The sequence below is a fragment of the Achroia grisella genome, unplaced genomic scaffold, assembly GCF_030625045.1.
Source record: "Achroia grisella isolate CSIRO2021 unplaced genomic scaffold, CSIRO_AGI_Agris_v1 utg503, whole genome shotgun sequence".
Taxonomy (NCBI): Eukaryota; Metazoa; Arthropoda; class Insecta; order Lepidoptera; family Pyralidae; genus Achroia; species Achroia grisella.
Genome location: NW_026712898.1, coordinates 524,928 through 548,690, shown reverse-complemented (window position 1 = coordinate 548,690; position 23,763 = coordinate 524,928). Strand labels below are relative to the sequence as shown.

At 33.0% G+C, this 23,763-nt stretch overlaps 2 protein-coding genes across 2 annotated transcripts in view; both read left to right on the top strand.

Annotated features, from left to right (window-relative positions):
- The first annotated feature begins 330 nt into the window (after positions 1–330).
- LOC131846175 (uncharacterized) lies at positions 331–1,212 on the top strand. The gene has a single exon (XM_059195415.1). It carries the CDS (start codon positions 331–333, stop codon positions 1,210–1,212), a length of 882 nt encoding a protein of 293 aa, XP_059051398.1.
- A 17,430-nt stretch (positions 1,213–18,642) lies between these two features.
- The window catches only part of LOC131846154 (uncharacterized), a 90,013-nt gene continuing 84,892 nt past the window's right edge, over positions 18,643–23,763 (top strand). Inside the window, exon 1 of the mRNA XM_059195391.1 lies at positions 18,643–19,409. Coding sequence (XP_059051374.1) covers positions 18,746–19,409 — 664 coding nt within the window. The 5' untranslated portion in view covers positions 18,643–18,745. The remainder of the gene's footprint in view (positions 19,410–23,763) is intronic.

Below are 23,763 nucleotides of genomic sequence, written 5' to 3'. Positions count from 1 at the left end.
TCCGCCCACTGAACTTTGCACCCAGTGTGTCATCCTAGGCGAGTATTGAATGCATGTTGGAATTCAAGTGTTATAATTGTGAAGCTCCACCCCTTTGAAATAGAAGTGGGACTAATGCTGTTTACTATTATTACTATTGAGTGATTCATAAACTTCGCTGTTCCGGTTGACTACAAGTGAGTACCAGGAGTACAGAGCGTAAACGGGTGTCCATGAGTCATACATACTAAGTACCATCACAGTATTTATTACAAAGATCACAATATAATAAACAGAGTATACTTATACCTTTGTTGAAAGTTTGTAACGTATATTAACGTAGCTTTACAAATGGATAGTAATTTGGATAAATCACTATCAGATACAGAAATGCACAGAGTTGGGCAGGCTAATCTTACGCCACCAAACTTTGTCACAAGTCGTTCTAAAAGAAAGAGAGATGATGACTATGGAAGTGAAATTTCAAAACTTAGGGAAGAGATGCAATCAATGTTCACAAAAATAATGACTTCACAAGAGAAGGAATTTAAGAAAAATGCCGCTACTTTAAAAGAGATACAGTTCTCAAGTGCAAATATCGAACAATCAGTCACCTTCTTATCTGCACAGAATGAAGAATACAGGAAAAAAATCGAGTTATTAGAAAATAAGATGAAAGAGGATAGAAAATATATAACGATTCTGGAGGATAAGTTAGAAAATATGCATCAGGATAGTAGGAAAGCAAATTTTGAAATTAAAAATGTACCTAAAAAACAAAATGAAACAAAAGAAGACTTGATAAGTATGGTTACATATTTGTCTAACACGGTTGGCTGTCAAATAGATAAATCCGCAATCAGAGATGTATACAGAGTTCGGCCAAAGAAGGAAACCGTCAAAAATACTCCAATCGTAGTCGAAACCTCTTCTACATTACTGAAGAATGAAATTCTAAAGTCCTGTAAGGCACATAATATCAAACACAAAACGAAGCTGTGTGCCAAGAACCTTGGCTTCCGAACATCCGAGCACACTCCTGTCTTCGTAACAGAACATCTGACCGCTAAGGCAGCACGCCTATATTTCCTTGCTCGTGATTTAGTCAAGTCGAAATCGTATAAATTCTGCTGGACGGCTTATGGAAAGGTGTATGTAAGAAAGGAAGATAATTCACCAGTTATATCGATTAGGACTGAATCGCAAATAGAACAGCTAATTTCTAACATATGACTATATATCAAATATGTTTGTAACCAAGAACATTTTTATAATTTCTTTTATTCGATTAGTGTAGGTGAATGTCTTCTGTTATATTATTTTATATCGCTTATGCGTCCCACACGCACACAAAATAAATTTAAACTTATTTACACATACACACTTACAATTATACATTATACATATACAATAACATACAAAACAATTTGTACACAAAACCAAAAATTAATATCACAACTATTTCATAAGTTTCTACAATTGATCACAACAATTGATAATCACGAAAATACTCATATTGTACAAAATAACTATAAACTTATTTACACATATGTATTAAAAATAAATAATTATACAACAATAATTGTATACAAGACAAAATCTAAATTAAATAACAAATTTTTACAACGTTTCACTATAATGAATTTTTACATAAACATACATATTGTAGTGTATACACGCCATATTAATGCTGTACTAGGCCAAATATATACATATTATAATAAAAACAACCCCACCTATCATATGACATACTGTGTATTATATACTAGTATTACAAATTAATGTCTAATTTATTAGAATCTCAAAACCATATAGATAGTTTGGATATTGCCAAAGCTATTACATGTGACTGTACAGACCTCTCCAAACTTTATGAAACGAACAAAACAGACTTTACAGTAATTTCTCAAAATATTAGAAGCATATACTGTAATTTCAATGATTTTTTGATAAACTTATCAACCCTTAATTTTGAACCTGATGTTATAGTTTTAACCGAATGTCACCTTAATAATAACAAACCTATCCCGAAACTAAACAACTACAACTCTTACACGACCTCATATCAATTAAATCAGAGTGACGGTGTCGTTGTTTATATAAAAGAAAATTTAAAATGTAATGTAGTGGAGGTTAAATTAACGGAGGCAACGGGCATTCAGGTGGACGTACTAAATAATACCCTTATATGCATGTATCGGTCCCCATCTACGAATAATGCGGAAAACTTTATTAACTCGCTATGTACTCACCTAGACACCCTGAAATCACAGGACAATATTATAATTACTGGTGACATAAATATTAATATCAAATATAAAGACACAGAAAACACATACGAATACAAAAATAGGACGTACTATTTAAATATGTTATCTGCTTATGGTATTTTACCTGGACATACCTTACCCACACGTGGACAGAACTGTCTAGATCACACTATGTTAAAAATTAAAAATAAAAAGTTTTCTGCTTTTATTGCTATTCTTCAAACCACCACCACTGACCACTTTACAACTTTTCTATCACTATCCAAAGTAAAAACACATCAATGTACATCCAAAACCCGAACCAAAGTTAATTTTGAAAATGCTCTTAAATATATTCAAGAGAAAAATCTGTCTGACTTGCTTTTTAAAGATAACCCTAATGATATAACAAACCATTTAATTAAAATACTAATGGAATCAATTAAAGAGAATTCTAGCATTATAAAAATTCCTAAAAGTAAAAGAAATATAAAGCCGTGGATCACCACAGGCATACTAAGATGCATTAGAAACCGTAATAGGCTACAAAAACAATCCAAAGAAGACCCATATAATTTAATTAAAAAAATTACATATACGCGTTACAGAAATTATTGTAATAACCTCATTAAAAAACTGAAAAGAAAATATGAAAGAAATTTAATATCGGAGTCTGTTAAAAATAATAAACTGCTATGGAAAAACATAAAATCATTAACCTACACATCTAAAACAAATAGAATTAATCATGAACTAATGCAGATAAAGTCAACAGAAAACGAATCTGCTAATTACATAAACAACTATTTTGCTAACATTGGTAAAGAACTGGCTGAGAACGTTCTGGCTGATATAACAAAAAACGATTTGGATAAATTTCTCAACGAGCTACCAACCCAATCTCAATCCTTTGTTATTATTGACACAGATCCTGAAGAAGTAAATCGTATCATTGTTAATCTTAAGTCAGACAGTGCTCCGGGATGGGACAATATCTCAACTAGTTATTTAAAATTTATTAATAAGGAAATCACTCCAATCATATCTCATTTAGCAAACCTCTGTTTTAGAACAGGTATCTTCCCATCTGCATTAAAACAATCTATAGTTACTCCTATATATAAGGGAGGGCGGAGAGACGAAATTAGTAACTATAGGCCTATTTCGGTTATATCAGTGTTAGCAAAAATATTAGAAAAACTTTTAAACTCTAGACTTCAAAATTATTTAGAAAAGTACAATATAATATCCACTTTCCAGTTTGGTTTTAGGCAGGGAATATCGACCGAGGATGCTGTGGGGTCTTTATGTTCATTAGTGACAGATAACCTTGATAAAGGGAGAAAATGTCTCTCTGTTTTCATGGACTTGAAAAAAGCCTTTGACACTGTCTCTCTACCAGTCCTTGTGAAGAAACTGGAAAGGATTGGTGTTAGAGGTTTACAACTCTCTATATTCAAAGATTACCTATATAACAGAAAACAAAGGGTAAAACTGGAGCAATATAACAGCGGAGATGTAAACGTATCATGTGGAGTCCCGCAAGGAAGTGTCTTAGGACCTACTTTATTTCTTATTTATATTAATGATCTCTGCAACATGAATTTAAATAATGCCAAAATTTTATCTTATGCCGATGATACTGTCATTGTCTTCACTGGTCCTACCTGGAGTATTGTAAAAAGGAACACCGAGCTTGGTATGGCTAAAGTTGCTAAGTGGTTAAAGTACAATCTTCTTACCCTAAATACTAGCAAAACAAATTACGTTTGTTTTGGTATTTATAATAACTCGCAGCCAGAACAAGATTTCAATATTAAAATCCATAATTGTAATTCTTACTCTATGATATTAGATGGTTCTGCTATTTCCAACACTGCATCTAAGTCGCCGCGAATAAAGTGTAGTTGCCCTACTATAAACAAAGTGAGTAATATAAAATACTTAGGTGTTATAGTTGACCAGCGTTTATCTTGGTATCCCCAAATAGAACAAGTCTCCACAAGGATTAGGAAGTTTATTTGGATGTTCAAAACATTGAGGCATATTGTACCAAGTAATCAGACATCCCCACACAGCTCACCCAATCTTTTAAATAAAATATATATGGCATTGGTACAATCCATAATTATATATTGTATTCCTGTATGGGGCGGTGCGTTCAAGTCACGTTTCCTAGAAATAGAAAGAGCTCAAAGAGCTCTGCTCAAGGTAATGTACTTGAAAAACCGACGATTTCCTACTGATGACTTATACCGGATCACGGATCTTTTGTCTGTGAGAAAACTGTACATATTAAAAACAGTTTTAAAAAAGCATAAACAAATTACATACGACCCAGCTTTAGAAAATAAAAGAAGGAAACTTAAAGTTGTATCAGTGCCAAAAACGAAAACCAAATTCGCGAGTATACAATGTGAAAAGCAAACTGCACTCTTGTATAATACAATAAATGAAAAGATAGCTATATACCCTAAAAATTATCGTGAATGTAAAAATATACTAATAGATTGGATAAAAACATTAAATTATAATAAAACTGAATTACTGCTGCATCATTGTTATCAATGCTAAAACTGTTGTGCAAGATTACATTCACACACAAACACACGCACACACCCACATACACACACACACACACACACACACACACACACACACACACACACACACACACACACACACACACACATATGTATATATATTCCTATTTATTAGAGAGAATTTTTAAGATAGATTGAATACAATGTTTCCTATAATGTATGTACTTTAAAATTGAATTATATAACTAATTATTTATAGTATAATAAACAAGAAACATTTTACAAAAGTGGTGATATAAGGTATGGAAGAGCGGAGCCTCCTGGCACAGGCATCTTTATGCTTAAAAGGAGTCTTCAACAACTGTATAATGTAATTTTAAAATGGTGTTATCTAAATAAAGAATTTTTGAAATTTTGAAATTTTTGAAATTTGAAATGTTGCTATTTTATACGTAGTTTAAAAGGTTCCTTTTTTTATATAGTTTTTAGAACTCAAATTTATGTATACGTATCTTTTGTTCTATATTTTATTCTATTATTTACATTACAGTTTATCAGCCTTTTGCTGGTTTTCTACGCTTATTATTATTATTATATAGTCCACAACATTATTGGTCACCATCTTACTGGTCTATCAGCTTTCCTATTTCCCTCTGCTCTTTTCTATTTTGTAGTTTGGATTGTATCTGTGAGCCTGAACTTGTTTGACTGCACCTGTTAATTTAGTTTGCTGTATATTTTTCTCACTTCTTACTTTAAATTCAAATTCAAAACTCATTTATTCATGTAGAACATTTTAGCCGCTTATGAAAGTAATTTTTCTTATGTTATAATTTTTTCCCTACCATATATGTTCCTCTATCTTGCAGAACTTCCGCGGAACAGTACTGTGACCGAAGGGAAAGTTGGTGTTGTAATACGTTTTGCTATTTAACAGTACGCAATAATAATTAGTATATTATGTCTCATTATTACATATAGGTATGTATTTAGAGACTCCGTGACATAGTATGCGTATAATTTAAGTTGGCGCCTACTTAATCTAGTTAGGTATAACCTTAAAATAATGATAGGGACAATAACGGGCCATTGTTCCTTAAACAAACACTTATACAAAATTGACAGGTCATAATCATGAAATTAATCTAACGTTTTTTTTCTTTGTATGAATTTCAAAATGGCGCCTTATGGACGTTCTTTGGGCGACTGTCTTTGAACGAGACGTTATTATAATTATAACTGAGCTGCGTTAAAGATCCACCCATGGCGACTGACCTGTAGAGCATGACGTGCGTTAGGAGAGGCCTATGTCCAGCAGTGGACTGTAGTGAGCTGATGATGATGACAACTAGATGACTAAGATGCCAAATAAATATCAGCATAATGACGAACTTACTATACCATAATAGTTTTATATTATGTTTAAAAATGAAAATAGTAATAATTCATTCACTCTCTTTCATCTCAAGAATTTCGTAATAGCTACCATAAAAGATGAAATCACAATAACTTAAGGAAAACTAGAAAAAAAAATCGCTACCAAATAATGATATTGTAAGAATAAATGATTGCACAACCCTACAGTCGTTAAGGGGCTGTTGGTTCTGAACAGTGTCTAAAAAAGCCACATTCCACGATTCATAATATGATTAGCGATATATTATCTGCAGATGGAAATGTACATTAAATTTTATATTTTCAATGCAAGAAGACAATTCATATTAAACGGTTTTATAAGTATAATTATTACTGACCTCTTGAATCGTCCAGGGGTACTCCCTGGACATTTCACACAACGTCAATTAGTCCCATGGTAAGCAGAGTTTATGTTATACACACTACACACACACTAATATAAATACATGGATACTTATTTTCTATAAATATATACATAATATACATAGGAAATATCTAGAAATATACAAAAAATCATACTCATGAATACAAATGTTTGTGCGAGAAATCAAACCCGCAACCATCGCAAGTAAAGCGTTATGCTAAACCGCTAGACCACCGAGGCCTGACGTTTAATTACATTTATTTCCAATAAAATTTACACAAATCACATATCTATATGTGAAAATTACAAACTTTTAAAATTACTTACAAAATATTTAGTGTCAACGAATGCAATTTATTGACTATTATATAAAATTACCTGAAGGTAGTTTTAATTGTATTTGTATAAAATTAAACTGTGGAATGCTATACAACTAGATAAGGACAAAATAAACTTCAATTTAAACAATTTTTATTACTGCTTTTTTAATCTATCGCTCTTTCGGAAAGGCGTTTCATCACAAGCATAATGAACAAGAAACTTGCGTGTTACTCTTTTAAAAAATTATTGTAACTTTACATTTTAAGAATAAACAAATAAATGCTTAAAATTATATATGTATTTTGTGAAGTCCATGAATGTTTCTCTTTACTTTCCATAAGCTGATTTATTCTTCCAGTTACATAAAACTCACACTTATATGATTCATATAAAGTGGCGTTTATAGTACCTCGAGTGAATGACGGTGAAGTGGCGAGTGTGGTGAAATACTTGACACCGATGACTACTGATTATTCTAGCAGCAAAATTCACTAACGTAATCATTATGTATGGAGGTTAGATTCTCTCATGCATTGTTCATAATAATGACAATGAACATGACCTATTTTACTATAAGAGTATTATTAAAAAAAATCGATGATACTTTCGAGAGATAGGATGCTATTTACACTGTTTTATTGAATACCAGCTGTACCCGCGGTTTCATCCGCATTGAATTTCAATAAAACATATAGCCTATGTGTTATTCTGATACATAAGCTGTAAAGTTTTTTGTGTGAAAGAGTAACAATCATCCATACTTCATCATTCATCATTCATCATTCATCATTAACCATACATCATTCCTCATTCATCATTCATCATTCATTCAACATTCACTCTTCATTCCTCATTCTTCATTCTCATTCTTCATACTCTTTCTCCATTCTCATTCTCATTCATCATTCATCATTCTTTCATCATTCATTCTTCATTCTCATTCATTCTTCATACATCATTCACATTCCTCACTCTCATTCATTCATCTAATAAATATCGGCATAATGACGAACTTACTGCATACCATAATATAGTATTCATTCACTCTCTTTCATCTCAAGAATTTCGTAATAGCTACTAGAAATAAGAATGAATGATGAATGGAGAAATAATGATGAATGAACAATGAATGATGAATAATGAATGAATGACGAGTAAAGAATGAATGACGAATGATGTATGAAGAAAGAATGATAAATCAAGAATGATGAAAAAGATAAAACGTATGAGATTGAAGGGAAAAAGATAAATCGTATCATTCGTCATTCATCCTTCCCATCCCACATGGTTCAAATAACAATCATACACTAAAACAAGAATAAAACAAATATATTCATTCTCATTCTCATTTTCATTCTCATTCTTTTTTAGCATTCTCTGTCTTCAACCTTCTATTTCATACTTTATTCTCGTTCTTCATTGTCATTCATCATTCATCATTCATCATTCATCGTTCTTCATTGTCATTCATCATTCATCATTTATCATTCATAATTCATCATTCATCATTCATCATTCATCATTCATCATTCATTCATCATTCATCATTCATCATTCATCATTAATCATTCATCATTCATCATTCATCATTCATCATTTATCATTCATCATTCATCATTCATTCATCACTCATTCTCATTCTTCATTCTCATTATTCATTCTCATTCTTCATTCTCATTCTTCATTCTCATTCTTCATTCTCATTCTTCATTCTCATTCTTCATTCTCATTCTTCATTCTCATTCTTCATTCTCATTCTTCATTCTCATTCTTTATTCTCATTCTTCATTCTTCATTCTCATTCTTCATTCTTCATTCCTCATTCATCCGAATCCAATCCAATTCCAATTCATCCACATACCGAAATCAAAGAAGCTGTAGAACTCAGTGGAAATACTGTTATCGGTGAAATAATTAATTCCAGATATGGACCTGATAAGAAACCAACTTCAACCTTCTTCGTAAATCTCAAACCTGGACCACAAAATAAGGCTGCCAAAAAATAAAACACATTTACCACAAATCGGTTATAATTGAGGATCCAAAAAAAAGAAGGTCGATGATGAGGAGATCTTCTCCCAATTCTACAGCACTCTTGGAGGAAGATTTAGGTTGTCCGCAAATAAACTTACTCCTGCTATATATTGCTATCATCTATAAATTCATCTATTTTATAATAGGCTTTTTTACATAACATTTGTTTAATATAAGATTTGAATTGCCTCTCTAAGATTTAGCATAGACTCTGGCAGTTTATTATAGAATCTTACGCAATTACCATAAAATGAATTACTAAATTTGTGTAGACGACATTTAGGTAAAATTAGCTAATTTTTATTGCGTAAGTTTCTATTTGTACAGTCTTTAAGTTTCTTGAAACTATCTAAGTTTTTCCTTGTATACATAATATTTTCATAAATGTACTGTGAGGCAACGGTGAGGATATTTGATTGTTTAAAGCATTGACGTAATGACTCTCTAGATTCAATTTGTCTTACTAGACATTATTAAATGCAATTATTATTTTGATGTGTCTAGGTGACTATGTCCCATTCATTCTTCCTTCTTATTATTAGATTAGATTAGATAATATCGAATCGAAATCACATTATCTTTTGAAATAGAAATAGAAATATCGAATTCTCATTCTCATTCTCCATTCACATTCTCATTCTTTTTTAGCATTCTCTGTCTTCAACCTTCTTTATTCTCGTACTCATTGTTATTCATCATTAATCATTCATCATCCATCATTCATGATTCAACATTCATCCACAGTCATTCATCATTCATCACTCATAATTCATCTTTCATCATTCATCATTCATTCTTCATCCATTCATCATTCATTCATCATTCATTCATCATTCATTCATCATTCATTCATCATTCATTCATCATTCATTCATCATTCATTCATCATTCATTCATCATTCATTCATCATTCATTCATCATTCATTCATCATTCATCATTCATCATTCATTCATCATTCATCATTCATCATTCATCATTCATCATTCATCATTCATTCATCATTCATTCATTAATCATTCATCATTCATCATTCATCATTCATCATTCATCATTCATCATTCATCATTCATCATTCATCATTCATCATTCATCATTCATCATTCATCATTCATCATTCATCATTCATCATTCATCATTCATCATTCATCATTCATCAATCATCATTCATCATTCATTCATCATTCATTCATCATTCATCATTCATTCTTCATTCATTCATCATTCATCATTCATCATTCATCATTCATCATTCATCATTCATCATTCATTATTCATCATTCATCCTTCATGATTCATCATTCATCATTCATCATTCATCATTCTCATTCTTCATTCTCATTCTTCATTCTTCATTCTCATTCCCGTTCTTCATTCTTCATTCGTCATTCTTCTGATAATATCGAATTATCATTCTTCAGTCTCATTCTCATTCACATTCTCTTTTGAAATAGAAATAGAAATATAGAATTCTCATTCTCATTCATCATTCACATTCTCTGTCTTCATTCCCCATTCTCATTCTCATTCTCATTCATAATTTTCATGCTTCATTCTCATTCTTCATTTATCATTATCATTCATTCTTGATTCAATGAAAGATCATTCTTCAGCCATTCCTCATTCATCATTCATACTACATTCTCATTCTTCATTTTTCATTCTCAGTCTTCATTCTTCAGCCATTCCTCATTCATCATTCATACTACATTCTCATTCTTCATTTTTCATTCTCAGTCTTCATTCTTCATTCTCAATCGTTCTTCATTAACATTCTTCATTCTTCATTCCTCATTCATCCGAATTCATTTCCAATTCATCCACATACCGAAATCAAAGAAGCTGTAGAACTCAGTGGAAATACTGTTATCGGTGAAATAATTAATTCCAGATATGGACCTGATAAGAAACCAACTTCAACCTTCTTCGTAAATCTCAAACCTGGACCACAAAATAAGGCTGCCAAAAAATAAAACACATTTACCACAAATCGGTTATAATTGAGGATCCAAAAAAAAGTAGGTCGATGATGAGGAGATCTTCTCCCAATTCTACAGCACTCTTGGAGGAAGATTTAGGTTGTCCGCAAATAAACTTACTCTTGCTATATATTGCTATCATCTATAAATTCATCTATTTTATAATAGGCTTTTTTACATAACATTTGTTTAATATAAGATTTGAATTGCCTCTCTGTAAGATTTAGCATAGACTCTGGCAGTTTATTATAGAATCATACGGAATTACCATAAAATGAATTACTAACTTTGTGTAGACGACATTTACGTAAAATTAGCTAATTTTTATTGCGTAAGTTTCTATTTGTACAGTCTTTAAGTTTCTTGAAACTATCTAAATTTTTCCTTGTACACATAATATTTTCATAAATGTACTGTGAGGCAACGGTGAGGATATTTGATTGTTTAAAGCATTGACGTAATGACTCTCTAGATTGAATTTGTCTTACTAGACATTATTAAATGCAATTATTATTTTGATGTATCTAGGTGACTATGTCCCATTCATTCTTCCTTCTTATTATTAGATTAGATTAGATAATATCGAATCGAAATCACATTATCTTTTGAAATAGAAATAGAAATATCGAATTCTCATTCTCATTCTCCATTCACATTCTCATTCTTTTTTAGCATTCTCTGTCTTCAACCTTCTATTTCATTCTTTATTCTCGTTCTCATTGTTATTCATCATTAATCATTCATCATCCATCATTCATGATTCGTCATTCAAGATTCAACATTCATCCACAGTCATTCATCATTCATCACTCATAATTCATCTTTCATCACTCATAATTCATCTTTCATCATTCATCATTCATTCTTCATCCATTCATCATTTATTCATCATTCATTCATCATTCATTCATCATTCATTCATCATTCATTCATCATTCATTCATCATTCATTCATCATTCATTCATCATTCATTCATCATTCATTCATCATTCATTCATCATTCATTCATCATTCATTCATCATTCATTCATCAGTCATTCATCATGCATTCATCAGACATACAACATTCAATAATCATCATTCATCATTCCTTCATAATTCATTCATTCATCATTCATTCATAATTCATCATTCATTCATTCATCATTCATTCATTCATCATTCATTCATCATTCATTCATCATTCATTCATCATCCATCAGTCATTCATCAGTCATTCATCATTCATGCGTAATTCAATTCATTCATCATTCATGCAATATTCAGTCGTCATTTAGTCATCATTCATTCATCATTCATCATTCATCATTCATGCAATATTCAGTCGTCATTTAATCATCATTCATTCATCATTCTTCATTCATCATTCATCATTCATCATTCATCGTTCATTGTTCATCATTCAGCATTCATCATTCATCATTCATCATTCATCATTCATCATTCATCATTCATCATTCATCATTCATCATTCATCATTCATCGTTCATCGTTCATCGTTCATCATTCGTCATTCATCGTTCATCATTCATCATTCATTATTCATCATTCATCATTCATCATTCATCATTCATTCAATATTCTTTCATCATTCATCCTTTATGATTCATCATTCATCCTTCATGATTCATCATTCATCATTCATCATTCTTCTCATTCTTCATTCTCATTCTTCATTCTTCATTCTTCATTCTTCATTCTCATTCCCGTTCTTCATTTTTAATTATTTATTTTAAACTGATGATAAACTGATGAATTATGAATGATGGATGATGAATGATTAATGATGAATAACAATGAGAACGAGAATAAAGAATGAAATAGAAGGTTGAAGACAGAGAATGCTAAAAATCCACTCTTGGAGGAAGATTTAGGTTGTCCGCAAATAAACTTACTCTTGCTATATATTGCTATCATCTATAAATTCATCTATTTTATAATAGGCTTTTTTACATAACATTTGTTTAATATAAGATTTGAATTGCCTCTCTGTAAGATTTAGCGTAGACTCTGGCAGTTTATTATAGAATCTTACGCAATTACCATAAAATGAATTACTAACTTTGTGTAGACGACATTTAGGTAAAATTAGCTAATTTTTATTGCGTAAGTTTCTATTTGTACAGTCTTTAAGTTTCTTGAAACTATCTAAATTTTTCCTTGTACACATAATATTTTCATAAATCTCAATACTGTGAGGCAACGGTGAGGATATTTGATTGTTTAAAGCATTGACATAATGACTCTCTAGATTGAATTTGTCTTACTAGACATTATTAAATGCAATTATTATTTTGATGTATCTAGGTCTGGGACATAGTCGTCCCATTCATTCTTCATTGTTATTATTAGATTAGATTAGATAATATCGAATCGAAATCACATTATCTTTTGAAATAGAAATAGAAATATCGAATTCTCATTCTGATTCTCCATTCACATTCTCAGTCTTCATTCTTAATCTCATTCTCATTCTTTTTTAGCATTCTCTGTCTTCAACCTTCTATTTCATTCTTTATTCTCGTTCTCATTGTCATTCATCATTCATCATTCATCCATCATTCATTCATCATTCAACATACATCATCATTGATGATGAAAATGAAGAATTAATGATGAATGTAGAATGAATGATGAATGGAGAAAGAATGATGAATGAACAATGAATCATTCATCATTTATCATTGATCATTCATCATTGATCATTCATCATTCATCATTCATAAAGAGCCTACATCACACCACTCCACATACCGAAATCAAAGAAGCTGTAGAACTCAGTGTGAATACTGTTATCGGTGAACTAATTTAATTCCAGATATGGACCTGATAAGAAACCAACTTCAACCTTCTTCGTAAAATTGTTTAACGTAAAACTTAATTATTGCACTTATTCTGTTTAATTTTAAGTATTTATTACTTTTATCTGTATTGGACAAAGTAATTTCTGTAAGTATTATATTTTATGCTGGTCCATAACACAAGACGCGACCGCTCGCTACAACGCCCGTTGCCGGACCCCAATTCTTCTGATAATATCGAATTCTCATTCTTCAGTCTAATTCTCATTCACATTCTCTTTTGAAATAGAAATAGAAATATCGAATTCACATTCTCCATTCGCATTCTCAGTCTTCATTCTCCATTCTCATTCTCATTCTTATTCTTCAATATCGATATTCATTCTTCATTATCATTATAATTCCTCATTCTCAATGTTATTCTTTAACATCAATATTTTTCTTCATTCCTCAATCATTCTCAATTCCTCCTTCATCATTCATTCTTCATTCCTCATTCATCATTCATATTCAAAACCTTTATTCATTCATCATTCATCATTCATCATTCATCAATCATCATTCATCATTCATCATTCACCAGTCATCATTCATCATTCATCATTAATCATTAATCATTAATCATTCATCATCCATCATTCATCATTCATTATTCATCATTCATCATTCATCATTCATCATTCATCATTCATCAAAGATCAAATATCATTCGTCATTCATCATTCATCATTCATCAAAGATCATTCATCCTTCATCATTCATCATTCATAAATCATCATTCATCATTCATTACTTAATTCATTCTTAATTCATCCATCATTCTTCGTTGATCATTCATTATCTTACATAATTCATTCTTCATTCATTCTTCATTCTCATTTTTCATTCTCATTCTTCATTCTCATTCTTCATTCTCATTCTTCATTCTCATTCTTCATTCTCATTCTTCATTCTCATTCTTCATTCGCATTCTTCATTCTCATTATTCATTCTCATACTCATTCTCATGCTCATTCTTATGAACAATGCAAACAAAGTATAAATTAAATAACAATCATATTCGAAACCAAGAATAAAGCATCTTCAATCTCAATCTCATTCTCATTCTTCGTTCTCGTTCTCGTTCTCGTTCTCGTTCTCGTTCTCGTTCTCAATATCATTCTTCATTCTTCATCATCCTCTTTCTTCATCATCATCATCTTTATTTACCATCAGATGGGCCGTATGCTTATTATACATGTGTACACCCGTGCGAAGCCGAAGCGAGTTAGTTACTAGTATGTAATATAAAAAAAACATATTTTTACAAATATTTTAATTTTAGTTTAAGTACCTTACCCTCTAGCGTTTAATTCTACAAATACCAACTTATTCCCCTTCGGGCCGGTGTTAAGATTCAGGTCTTGTTTGTTCATATGACTCTAACTATTCCATAATAATTAAAATAAATAAACTGTAACTTTTGATGAAGTAATAAAAATTTTCAATGCCTCGATGCAAACTTACATAACAGACATACGAAATTTGTGCAAATTAAGTAAGTATAGCAACGAATTGAAAGTTCTAAGTCAAGGATAATATGTTTAAAATTCCAACTGCAAGACGCCATTACATCATCCAAGGACGCAATTGGAATTCACGTTATACAACAGCTGAGGCTTTCGCAAACATATCATATAGTGTAATATCATACGGGTAGTAGTGTTAGCTTCAATACATAAAGAACACTCAGTTGACTAATTTGTTACTTACATTTCAAATTTAAATCCATAGCGAGTCACGTGATGTTGGTGGCGTCACGATTATACCGCCACCTATAGTGGGAAAGAAAAGAGGCCGGGAACAAGCGAGCAAGAGAGCGGGCTGCTCTCTCTCTGTTCGAGGCGACCGAGACGACCAGACGTGAATGTACAGCGACGCAATTTATGTAGAGTATAATTTAAAAAAGGAATAAAATAAAAGTACTGCTGCATTGACATATCATTTCTGAAACTGCCCAATAGAACTTGTTAGTAATGTGGACTAACAGTCTCATTGTTAGCACTGGACCATGTCAGGTTGACGTAGTACCCCGTGGAAACTACGGTGATAAATTCATGGCGAATTTACCACGATGGGCTAACTATCCTGATCTCATGCTCAATTAGAAATGTTCTATGCCAGATTGACGTCAGGTCGACGTCAGTACGACGTCAAACGACGGGGGGACTACCCCTGGGAACCATCCTGATATTTTAATACTAGATTTAAAGACAAACTTGCTGTCCCCAAGTATAGTTTAGAAAAAGTCAATAGGTCTTTTATGGGAGTAGGTATAAAATTTTACAATAAGATACCAAAGGATATATTGGAATTACCCTTAAATAAATTCAAAACATCTGTTAAATCATATTTACTGAGCAAGGCCTATTACTCACTAAACGATTACTTGAATGACGAGCGTGCATGGCAATAGTTTTCATGTTCGGGATTTTCATTTAATGTTAGACAGTTTATTTACAATGCATAGGTATATGCATTGTAAATAAACTGGATTTAAAAAAAAAGTAATTCAATTGAGTTTCTTGCCAGTTCTTCTCAATTGGATCTATATACCGAACTGGACGGTAGGGAAAAAAAATTATAATGTAAAAACTTGACGTTCATAAGCGGCTAAAATGTCCTACATCAATAGATGATGTTTGAATTTGAATTTGATAAATTCATGGTGAATTTACCATGATGGGCAAACTGAATTAAGTTCATGGTCATCCTATCATCCTCCGCTGCCTCGCCAGGGTATGCAGTTAGCGCAGGCGAGTGCACCATCACATAATTATGGTTATGAAAATATACCTTCACTGAAAAAAAGGGATTTGTTAATAATGGGGACTCATAGTCCCATTGCTTGCAATGTGCCCAGTCTGAACCTGCTGTGGAAGCTATCGTGGTTAATTCTCTTCTCCAGGATGGTAATTGGCCTGACTGGGAAGAAGGGGATTGTTGGTAATGACCTCCACGCGGTTCCCCCTGAAAGTCTCTTAAGTAGTCTAAAATGTCCAACATGTGGCGACGAGGTGGTCCGGGTCATTAGGCTCCCTAAAGTATGGCTGCCTCATACGTCATACTCGTGAACGTGTCGTGAACGACCGCGTACTCTAATCACTATGACTAATTTAATCTTATTGCGTATTTAATATTTGATCCTAATAATGCTACTTGCTAGTTGGTATTCACACGTTTCGATGATAAAATCTAAAGTTACAAAATTATTTAAAAGAGCAATTTTTTTATTTTTTCTTGTGTAGATTAAAAAAAATGTGATGACTATTCAAGAGTGCTTCAATGTAAGTTTATTTGAATAAATGATTTTCTATTCTATTCTATTCTATTCTTGTGATGAGACAGTTTTCCGAATGAGCGGTATATAAATAGAATGATAACTGTGACTGTATAAAAGTGCTTACATTAAGTTTATTTGAATAAAGAACTTCTATACTATTAACAACAGTACCAGTGGAGTAGACACATTCATAGTCTGCTTAGTTTACACAATATTAGATATAGTATACCAGCCGCGGCTTACCCTGCTTGATATTTTTAGTCTATGGTTATTCTGATGCATAAGCTCTATTACTGTAAACTTTTATCAAAATCCGCTCAGTAGTTTTTGCGTGAAAGAGTAACAAACATACTCATAAAAGTTCGTGTTTAAAATATTATTAAGATAAAGATTTTTTTGTACAGGAACAGAGTGAATCAACGACAAGTGCGAAAAGAGTGTATTGCATAACATAATAATTACAACACTGTACTTGCATACACTGAATTTAGGTTTCATTGTAATAAGGACAGTCACAGCTCCGAACATATAGGTACACGATCTTGCTCGGCTTCCATCACTCGATACACCTCGGTCGCATGCAATCGCACTCGCACGGCGCCCATAGTTGTTGTAGTAGGGTTGCCATCTCTAAAATTTGGAAACCAGAACTAGACGCGTGAAAACCCCGGATTTTGAAGTCCAAAACACGGAACACGTCGACAAGTTATAAACATAGTTAATGTAAGAAAAAATTGTTAAAAAACATCATAAATCGCCTTTCTATCTATTTTCAGACCTTAAAATTGAATGCAGTAATTTTTATCATCATTCTAAACGTATCTAACAAAAAAGTTATTACAGTTTGTTATAAATTACTTTAATAATAAATTCTATATTTTTTGTTATTAAAATAAAACATAATTTATTAATATACTTTAATATTGTCATTGTTAGTTGCACTAGTGTTACCCACTCACTAATGGCTATGCCACACTGTTAGGTTGACTGGCTCTATGATAGCTCTATGATAAGTTTTTGCTCACTTTGTATATAATAAAGAACCTATGGTATTTTAAAGCAATCGTCGTCACCATAAATATAAGAGCAACGCTCTTGTCGGTGGAGCTCTTGCCGCTTTCTACGATCTTCCATCATACTCATTAAATCTTGATACGACACGACTCCTTCCTGATTTCTATGTGCTTGATGTAGCTGTGCCTTTGTCTTCCTCTTCGCCTCTTTCCTTTTATCTTTCCCTTAATAATTACTTTCATAAATTCATCGTGCCGTATCAAGTGTCCTAACATTTTTCCTCATCTACTTTCAATATCTGCCCTTTTTCATTCAAACTGTGCAATACTTCCTTATTTCTTACTTTATCTTACCAGCTAATTCTTTCCATCCTTGAAAATGCAATAAAGCGTATTGAACCTAAAAAAACTGCATTATCCAGAATGCCCTCTAAACTAGGACAAATCGGACGGATGGCAACCCTATCTACAAGGATACCGTACACCTGTACGAAGCGAGGCTTCAAGACGCGCTGCCTTCGCCCGGCTCAGTGAAAGTGCCGCACTAACTCCGTAACGGTTATGTCACAGCCCCTGCGTCGACGCGCCGCCTCCAGTCGCATTACAACTATGCCGCCGCGCGCGCACCTTTGACACCGAAACGCGCGCCAATTTCGAATTTAGAACCGTGTTGCCAGTATGCGTGTGGTTTTATAAAAAAAATAGTTGTTTTCCATTTTCGAAAATGTCTCGTTCAGTGCTTATATTTTTGTGTGCTGCAATTTACTTTGTCAATTCCGCGGAATTGCCGTCAAGTGAGAGTAAAGAGAGCGCGAGAGAGGAGAAGTTGCGAAGTGCTTTAATAGACGCGTTTCAGAACATTAAAAAGGCATCAGCCAAAGGCGGTATTGACGATGAAGGCCCGCTAACAGCTGATCTATTAAGCTCTATGATATTTACACCTAATTCGAGTAAAAACGAAAAGACTACGACCGAGGATTCGTTCAATTTATTCGCTGACGAAGAAGGTTTGTCGTTTGCCGAAGCGTTTGACGAAGGGTTGGAATCTGCTAAGAAGCCGTCCAGTACGGAAGCATCGCACAATGTCCAGCACATTGTGAAAACCACGAAAACATTGGAAAAGACGACATCAAAACCGAGTAGAGATGTATTGAGCAAACTGAATGACTCTATAAGGACTACGTTAAACGAATCGAAATTAGTCTTGAAAAGGGACAGTTCAAACTCGACCGGTTTGTTGGGAATCGAGAATATGTTGAGGATATTCGACGCTGAGATCCTCGTGAAGCAATGGAAGGAGCTGCAGAGGGTTGTTGATGGAAGCTGCAAGCAGGACATGCAGCTGTACGTGGAAGGACTAGTCGACAGAAGGTTATGGGCCCTAAAAAGTAAGTTTATTAGTTTTAATCCCATTTAAAAAAAACTGTATAAAATATCCTAATATGAGAATTATAACACGTAAAAACATACACATATTTTATCTTTAATATAATTATATATTTTTATACATATATAGGTGAAATATAGTTATTAATAGCTGGATGACCCCGTGAACTTTATATGTTATCACTATCACCTATCTATTTTAATTGAAGTGAGTAAAGATGATATGATTGAATATCATCAACTTTAGATTGACAATTATCAATCAAGCGTTTCGTGATCAGTCACACTTGAATGTTAATTGAATTTAAAATATCAAATTAAAAAGTCACATATTTAGTAGAACATTTTAGCCGATTATGAACGTAAAATTTTTTGTGTATAATGTTTTCCCTATCTTACATTATTATTATTAATATCTATTAATAATTATAATCTGTACTATATAGTAGTAGTATTATATACTTGTATGGATAGAAAGTCAGACATTTTATATATATAATTTAATTCAATAATAACCTCCTTTAAGAAAGACCTAATAAAATGAATCTGGTTTTTTTCGGTTCAACATACCTCTACAATTTGTGCTCTGTGCATCATTAAAAGAATAAAAAGTAAACCTCTTTCCGGTCGGGGCGTTACTTTTTTCCTAGCTGCAGGCTTACGGCGATCTCTCGGTTGTAACCGACTGAGCGGAGTTGCGTAATGTTGTTAACCAAAAACCGAATCGAGGTCAGCAGCGTATAACATCGAAACAATTTGTTTTCTTGCGCAACATTTAAAAATCTCGCTTTTTCAAGTCACTACCGTTTTATGATTAACTATCGTTTATCTTATTACTAGTTACTCGCCCCGGCTTCGCATAGGTGTACATGTATTACATATATAAACCTTCCTCTTGAATCACTCTATCTATTAAAAAAACTGCTTCAAAATCCGTTGCGTAGTTTTAAACATTTAAGCATACATAGGGACGGACAGACAGTGACAGCGACTTTATTTTATACTATGTAATGACAAACAAAAACATCAGATCTTTCCTTATTGTAAATTAGTTAAATAACTACATATCGGAGAATGTTTTGTGATGTGCAAGCAGCTGTATGTAGCATAGACAATTGTGTCTCTAATTGAATTCAATCAGAAAAAAAGTGAAATCGATTCAGAATGTTATATCTACAACAATACATAATACATAGAGCATCAAATGCAATAAATTACTATTTTTTAACTTATACATATATTCATACATAATTCAGACATTTGTATTAGCAATTTATAAAACTGTGTATGCGCGTTTCACGTTAATATATTGAGTATACTGCAGTGATGTTAGGGAGTAACCGAAACTATCGAATATATAAAAAAATATCCGTAATCGTAACCGAATCCGAAATAAATGTGTCGGATAATATCGGATAGGTACGGAGTCTAATTGAGACACGTTATGTAACTATTTGTATTATACTTTTATAATTCCTTAAAAAAAATATCTGTAATCGAAATTATCCGAAACTGACGGATAATCCGAAATATTTTCATATCCGCATGCGTATCCGTATCCGGTATATAATCATTTCTATATCCGAAACCTATCCGTATCCGAAATTTCATATCCATAACATCCCTGCTATACTGTATCAATTTAAAAACGTTAATTTGTGACTTTATACTCTAGTATCTGTAAAAATGGTACGGTCCATTTGATGGTAAATGGTTCCCGTGACCTGTGGCCGCCTCACACAACCATACTATCTTCATCTTAATCATTACATAGTATAAAGTAAAGTCGCTATCGCTGTCTGTCCCTATGTATGCTTAAATCTTTAAAACTACGCAACGGATTTTAAAGCGGTTTTTTTTTATTAATAGAGTGATTCTAGAGGAAGGTTTATATATATATATAATACATGTACACCCGGGCGAAGCCGGGGCGAGTAGCTAGTAATATTATAATCGGGAAAGTATATCAGTACGAATGTTTGTTACTCTTTCATACAAAAACTAAACTGAACGGATTTTTATGAAACTTCAAAGTAATATAACTTATGCATCAGAATAACATATAGACTATATTTTTTAAATTGAAAATTAACGGGGGTGAAACCGCGGGCACAGCTAGTGTATAATAAATAAATACAATACAATACAATAAATATATCTGTCTGTCTGTTGCCTTATCACGACCAAATTACTGACATCAGGACAGGATGTAATGTAAATTTTCGTCCAAAAAAAAACGAAGTCACAAAAAAAACTACTATTGTAATATTTTAGAATATATAGTTTACATATATGAGTTTATATAAATGTGTGTTACAGAATATATCTTAATAATAACCCCAGATAATTCACACAGCGCCAGCTAGTCCTAAGCTTGTGTTATGGGTACCAGTCAACTGATAGATATACCTACTTAAAGACATTCTTTGTATATACATACTTGATATAGGTAACACCCAAACTAAAACAAACAATCATAGTTACGAATACAAATGTTTGTACCCTGCAAGGAATCGAACCCGCGACCAACGGAAGTAAGGCTGGTGCTAGAGCACCGAGGCCATCTTGTTGTTGTATATTTTATTACAGATACATGTAGCAACTTCTTTGTACGTCGCTCAAAGTTGAAATCATATTTACTTTATGTGTGTACATAAATGTAATAAATGTACGTTTATGATTCGCTCATCAATATTTGTGGAGCACAAACGTACCATAGAATTTATTATTGAGTTTACCGAAGTGCGTGAGTTCCTTTTTTTCGGACTACCTTAATTCTGTCACCGAAATTGAATGTACAAGTGCAACGACTGCGTGAGTTCCTTTTTTTCGGACTACCTTAATTCTGTCACCGAAATTGAATGTACAAGTGCAACGACTGCGTTAGCTCCGTTTTTTTCGGACTACCTTAATTCTGTCACCGAAATTGAATGTACAAGTGCAACGACTGCGTGAGCTCGGTTTTTTTTCGGACTACCTTAATTCTGTCACCGAAATTGAATGTACAAGTGCAACGACTGCGTGAATTCCTTTTTTTTCGGACTACCTTAACTCTGTCACCGAAATTGAATGTACAAGTGCAACGACTGCGTGAGCTCGGTTTTTTTTCGGACTACCTTAATTCTGTCACCGAAATTGAATGTACAAGTGCAACGACTGCGTGAATTCCTTTTTTTTTTCGGACTACCTTAATTCTGTCACCGAAATTGAATGTACAAGTGCAACGACTGCGTGAGCTCCTTTTTTTTCGGACTACCTTAATTCTGTCACCGAAATTGAATGTACAAGTGCAACGACTGCGTGAGCTCCGTTGATTTTTTCGGACTACCTTAATTCTGTCACCGAAATTGAATGTACAAGTGCAACGACTGCGTTAGCTCCGTTTTTTTTTTCGGACTACCTTAATTCTGTCACCGAAATTGAATGTACAAGTGCAACGACTGCGTTAGCTCCGTTTTTTTTCGGACTACCTTAATTCTGTCACCGAAATTGAATGTACAAGTGCAACGACTGCGTTAGCTCCGTTTTTTTCGGACTACCTTAATTCTGTCACCGAAATTGAATGTACAAGTGCAACGACTGCGTGAATTCCTTTTTTTTCGGACTACCTTAACTCTGTCACCGAAATTGAATGTACAAGTGCAACGACTGCGTGAGCTCCTTTTTTTTCGGACTACCTTAATTCTGTCACCGAAATTGAATGTACAAGTGCAACGACTGCGTGAGCTCCGTTGATTTTTTCGGACTACCTTAATTCTGTCACCGAAATTGAATGTACAAGTGCAACGACTGCGTTAGCTCCGTTTTTTTTTCGGACTACCTTAATTCTGTCACCGAAATTGAATGTACAAGTGCAACGACTGCGTTAGCTCCGTTTTTTTCGGACTACCTTAATTCTGTCACCGAAATTGAATGTACAAGTGCAACGACTGCGTGAGCTCTGTTGTTTTTTCGGACTACCTTAATTCTGTCACCGAAATTGAATGTACAAGTGCAACGACTGCGTGAGCTCCTTTTTTTTCGGACTACCTTAATTCTGTCACCGAAATTGAATGTACAAGTGCAACGACTGCGTGAGCTCCGTTGATTTTTTCGGACTACCTTAATTCTGTCTCCGAAATTGAATGTACAAGTGCAACGACTGCGTTAGCTCCGTTTTTTTTTCGGACTACCTTAATTCTGTCACCGAAATTGAATGTACAAGTGCAACGACTGCGTTAGCTCCGTTTTTTTCGGACTACCTTAATTCTGTCACCGAAATTGAATGTACAAGTGCAACGACTGCGTGAGCTCTGTTGTTTTTTCGGACTACCTTAATTCTGTCACCGAAATTGAATGTACAAGTGCAACGACTGC

Coding starts and splice junctions, on each gene's coding strand:
- LOC131846175 (XM_059195415.1), top strand. CDS start 331: ATGGATAGTAATTTGGATAAATCACTATCAGATACAGAAATGCACAGA.